Here is a 6000-nt window from a genome sequence, read left to right as displayed (position 1 = left end):
CAATAGTCAAATAAGCAAAGGCCTTCCTAAATGCCACATATCTGTTCATGTTGAAAAGTATTATTTTTCCCTAATTCAAATAAATAATAATAATAACAATAATAAAAATAATAAAATATATTAAAATCCCCACCCTCTTGTGTCATTTCTAACTAGGCCAGGTAGGGGAGAGTGAGGTCTATAAATCATGATAAAACAGAGACTTTGCACACAGAAAACCCTACAAAACACAATTTACTTACCATCTGATGAATGTCCATTGATGTCAAGCGACACACTCAAATCCTAATCACGAATGTTAAAAAGTAGATTATATAATAATAATATAATAATATAATAATAATATATAAATATTAACGTGCGTAACTCAACTATACCCTGTTTAGTGGCACCTGTTTTTTTCATCCTTGAAGGACCATTTCCCCAATGACCACCACCTCTCAATGTCCATTGATTAACACACCCCCCAATTATTATATCTTCTTATTTCTATGGCATCAACAGATTTCCCTCCATGTCCATTTATTGACATATCCCAAAATGATGATGGTTATGATTATTATTATTAACCTATTTATTACAAGAGACAACGTGGTGGATGGACCTGGTCCATGCTCTTTAGGGTTCCCCTTAAGTATCAAAAGGGAGCACAATCTGATACGTAGCAAATGCAAAGGTCTGTGCAATGGGGCTAGTCCAGACTAACCTGCATGTGCCATCAATCTCAGCCTTTCTATTCACTTAGAATAGTGTGCGGTGCATCACTTTCCAGAGTGAATACTATGTTGGACTGTGACTCTCATGACCCTCAACCAGTATATGGTGGTCTTAATAAGCAAAATTGGAGCCTTAGCCATGTAACACCTGTGCACCCAAGGGTATCTTCTTCTATTTGTACACGGTATCCTGCTACAGTGGGATTAAACACATACAGCGCATATATATATATGTATGTATGTATGTATATATATGTCATTGTTACTAATCACAGGTCGGAATCTATTAGACCACATATTGTTAGGTTAAGTTTATGAAAATGTTTTTTGAAATATATGCTGTTTTTTCCAACTCCCATGAAGCATATGTGCATTACACCGACAGTCATCTAATGCATTTAGCAAGGTAGGAGGAAGATGCTTCGGTAAGGAGGGATGCAGCCAGCCGCCCCTCCCCCCGCAGCACAGTGTTAACAGCTTCTGTTCATTTCCCCACTCCCCCACCTCCACTCCCACATCAGCAGCACCGGGAGAAGTACTACTGCTGCTGCCTGCGAGAAGCACAGAGCAGGCAGGGGAGAGCCAGACTGCAGCTCCTTTCACTGCTGCAGGGGCCACCGCTTCTTTCCAAAAGATGGGGGAGACATCTCAAGCTGTCTAAAACTTGGGGGGACTGCCCCCCCACCTCTGTACAGCCCTCCATTGTTTGCTCATATGGATGTACTGTAAGCCTGATTTCCCTGTTTGCAGCTCCTAGGACTACACTGGAAAGGTAGGGTAGGGTGGGGTGGTTTAAAGGTCCATTTGTGTGATCGCTGAGGCGGAAGGTGGGCAGCCCCCCATCCCTCCTGCTTAAACCCACTCATGTCTTCTTCAACGGGGCCCAGAGGCCCTCGGCCACACACAGTGCCTCCCCCCATGCAAGATCTCCCTGATCTCAGCCATCTGACAGAAGAGGAGAGGAACATTATCATGGCAGTGATGGACCGACAGAAGGAGGAGGAGGAGAAGGAAGAGGCCATGCTAAAGTAAGAGAATTAGATTAAAAAAGGCGATCACGTTAATTCAGTGTAAAATTGGGAGCCAAGTGACAAGGCGATGATTTACTGTAGGTGGGTTGCATGAGATTCCATACGAGGTTTATGCTTTTGATACAATGGCTAACAGTTCTTTAACACCTTCAGTACCGGGGGATTGCTGTGTGCTTCTGTAAGGCATGCCTTTTATCTCTTGCAATGATGTCATACCACTTGTATTCAGCGGAAACCGGTTCGTTCTATGTCACCAGCCTGCCATTCTTGCAGTCTGTCATTTTCATGCATTGACAGGTTGCAGTGCACAGCATCAGTGCATAGCCTTTCCCATCTCCCAAATGCAGGGCTGTGCTCTGGCACTGTAAAGTTATAAATAATAATCAATGATGCCTCCCTGTCTGTAGGGAATGGCCAATATGGCCTGCAGAAGACCTGTCCCCTCTTCTATTTACAGCACAAGGACCTCCAGGCCTATCAATCCTGGCTCCACTGACAATATGCAGAAATGCTGGGCATTGCCTCTGTCAGATTACTGCATAGAGCAATCCCTCCTGGATCCAGTTCATGGGTAGAATGACCATGTCTATAAGTACATATGTATACAAAAATAAGCCACTCAAGCAGGCAGTATTCCCGATCACTCCAATGGTCCATCTGTGCATTCTGTTTATTTGAATGCTAATTATTTCTGCGGACGCCGGTATAAACCCTGTGGCATTGGATGCAAGTGGATAACTGACCTCTTCTTGGGAAAAGCTGACTTGCCACAGAGAATGGGGTGTGGTTGAATTTTCTCATGGTGTAAAATGTCGAATAGCACACTGTTTCTGGATTTTCGTGTATTGACAGGCAGAACAGTCAGTAGCCATTTTATACAATCATTTCTTTTTCTTCTTCTTTTTATTTGACAAGAAAGGCCCACCGGTAATATGGAAAAGGTATTACTGTGCACAAGTTGTCCTTTTTTCTTGGTTTGATGGAATAATTCATGTATTTGATGGGCAGAGGTGGACCATAGAATCACAATGGTAACAGGAATATGCAATACGTTATTTTACGAAATGATTTTCCATATCTATAAATATAATATACCCTGAAAATGAGATTTTGGGGTTAAGCGATAACTCGCGTGTCCATTTTCTTGGTTTCAGATGAACTGTAGGCCTTCCGTTAAGTAGTACAAAGAGCTACAAGGAATGGTCATGCAAGTAACAAGTCAGTCTATATAGTTATTATTTAATGAAATAAACATATATATAAATACTTTATTGGTGCCACACATATAGGACTTTCTTATGTCTTCTGGCTGTTATTGTAGATTTAGGAGATTGGAAGTGCTCAAGGTTCAAGAGGGATCACCATCTTCCTGCATGTGAGGGGGACAGGCCTGGTTACTGGTTGCAATGGAGAACATTAGTTTTTTGTTTTGTTTATGTTATAGACTGATGGGTTTCTCCATGTGTGTGTGGTTGAAATATAGAATTTGGAAATAAAGATCATGTGTTATGTACTGCCATAAAATCCCAATGTATGATTAACACCATTTCAGTGGAAAAAAGGTTCCAATAAGTCCATGTTAGGTGCGGAAATCAGAAATTTAAATTTTGCTGTGATTCATATTTGATGACAGCAGGGTGTGCTAACCAAATGAAAAAAAATGAAATAATGCTCTATGGTATTTTTTTTTTTTATGTATCATCTTATTATCTGAAGAGCTTTATATACATGTTGGGCAGATTGACTGGTTCATAATCCTGAATATGAGATGTATCACTGGAGCATTTAATATCAAATACTGTGCGGTGGGTGTGGTACAGGTTAAAGAAAAGAACTCCAGTCTAACGTTCACGCTGCATTTCTTTCAGCATAATAAGTATAATATTACATCCAGTCAACACACACACATTGCATTGACAATAAACATCATTTAACTTGCTGGTGGTATAATATGTTTATATCTCAAGATATCGGTACCTACGTTACACACCCTTATTAACTCATTGTGTCTTTAAGGTATTTCTAGGTTTTTATCAATTTGGGACAGCTTAGTATTCCACATTTTAGTATTATCCAGATGTGATTAGACCCCTGTTAACCCTCGCATGCGTTTATCTTTTTAGTATGGAAAGGATAAATAGTTTATTAATACACATGTGTTAGTGGTGAAATAAGTGGTGTGTGCTTGTGGATGAGTTTTCCCATATGAGTTATCCCTCAGGTGCTCAGTGAGCAGTGAAAGGTTGTAAAAATGCAAACACACTGCTTTGCCTAGTATAGATTTATGAATGGGCTGATCTATCCCATCCTAGCATTGGCTTAAAGAGCATTCCACACTATAAACCCATTACATGCTGCATAGTTATAAGATACTCAAAGTTAATGTACATCTGTTGGACAACATTGTCTAAAACATGTCTCTTTCTACCCACTCAATCTGACATTAAGGTTTGTTACTATGTTTCACTGTGAGAATCTTAGAAGGAGAGGACCTCTAAAGGTTACCGTTCATGAAGATGCTAATGATAATACCATATGGGTTAATATCTCTGTGGTCTGTTTTAACCTTGGGAAATGCATCTGCGTGTTTGCTGAGAAGGGAGACTCAGTGCAAGACTTTTTCATGGATTAGGCCTAAGTGAAGGGACAATGGGCAGACCGATTACTAGAGGGGTTTGGAGGATCATTTTTGGAATACAATTTTAAATTGTAAGCTATGTCCATTTGTTTATATACAAAGAGTACCTTTTTTTCCAAGGTTGGGCCTTTAAGGCATAGTGGATTCAAGGAGTTGAATCCACAACTCTCCTGCCAACTCTTCAGTTCTTTTTAGTGAATAACCCTCCCCTCTATCTGTGATGCTGCACGGCAGCCTTTGAGAACATGTTTTATGTACCATAGTATTCTCTGCGGATGGTAAGATGCGGTGTTGTGAGTGTTAGAAGCCCATGACCTGGTATTTAGCTTACCGGGTCATCTTCTATTATTTGGTTTAGGGATTCTGTAAACTGTGTAAAGAATATTTCTTCCCCCTCATTTTTTTGGCTAATGCTGGCAGTCTAGGATGTCTGATACTATAGATGGCTCCTTGCAGGGGAATAAAAGGCACTGGTAGCACATATAAGGATGATTGCATGATTCCATTGCCTGTGCATGCACACGTACACATGCGCTACTGTGACACCCAGCTAAATACGTTCATTCATTGAATCAGCTGTGGAGCTAGGCACCGAGCACTGCTCAGATTTCACTGAAACAGGGATAGGAACAGTAAATTAAGCTTACTACACTGATCACTGAAAACAAATGGGGCACGATTGTCCCTTTAACCCTTATAGTGCCAACCAGGTATGAGATATGCGTTTTGGCACAGTAGACTCCAATGACCAGCCGGTGGTACTTTCCCCTTACTGCATAATGTTGATGAGGATCAATGGGGATGTAAGCCGCAAAAGCTGGCGTACAATAGGTACGAAAAGCACTTAAAAGGTTAACTATACTGTAAATATCCTTTTATACCTAGCTTTTAATTTTATTTGTATATTTATAGGTTGTACACAATTTTATAAGCACCTGCCCTGAGATATCTTATGTACTGTCACCTACCTGAGCTTTGTGTGCATTCTACATGTATGTACAATTACATAATGTGAAGTTTGAGAAAGGTAACTAGTTTTTGTTACTTATATTATTTGGTTTCGGAATAAATATTCAAGGCCATGGGAAGCAGTTCCAGAATATTATTCATTTAAATCTGTTGTGGTAGCCTAAAATCATATATGCAGTCCACATTACCTCGGTGTTTATTTTATTTTTAAATGATCTAGTGTTAAAATCCACAGTAATGCCATTCCCTTCAGCTTTAAATAATGAATTATCAATAATTGTGCATGCATGGGGCATATACAGTATTTACAAAAGTTAGAGCAAAGTTTTATCCAGTTTAATACCAACAACACCAACAATAACTGTTTCTATACATTTTAGGTGCTGCTTATTATGTTGTATTGTCAATATGCAATGACACAGTAGGTAAAATGTGTTATTTTGAAGTGTAGATGGCCTTTTGCCATTCCTTTGTACATAAACGCCACAGTACACCATGTTCTTCTGCAAACCAAGTAAACTGAATGTGTAGACTAGGAGCTGTCCATGGTACTGCAAGGACCAAACAGAAATCGACAACCTAGTTAAAAAGTTAGAGGAAAACATCTCTCTTCTAATACAGTACTACTGGAGTTTACAATCTCTGC

The 6000-nt window shown here is 39.8% G+C and overlaps 1 protein-coding gene across 1 annotated transcript in view; it reads left to right on the top strand.

The window, feature by feature from the left end:
• Positions 1–1250: 1250 nt before the first annotated feature.
• Positions 1251–6000, top strand: part of RIMS1 (regulating synaptic membrane exocytosis 1) — a 157603-nt gene continuing 152853 nt past the window's right edge. The window contains exon 1 of the mRNA XM_053461071.1: positions 1251–1744. Coding sequence (XP_053317046.1) covers positions 1581–1744 — 164 coding nt within the window. The 5' untranslated portion in view covers positions 1251–1580. The remainder of the gene's footprint in view (positions 1745–6000) is intronic.

Source organism: Spea bombifrons, chromosome 3 (assembly GCF_027358695.1).
Source record: "Spea bombifrons isolate aSpeBom1 chromosome 3, aSpeBom1.2.pri, whole genome shotgun sequence".
Lineage (NCBI taxonomy): Eukaryota > Metazoa > Chordata > Amphibia > Anura > Pelobatidae > Spea > Spea bombifrons.
This window is presented reverse-complemented; position numbering and strand designations above follow the sequence as displayed.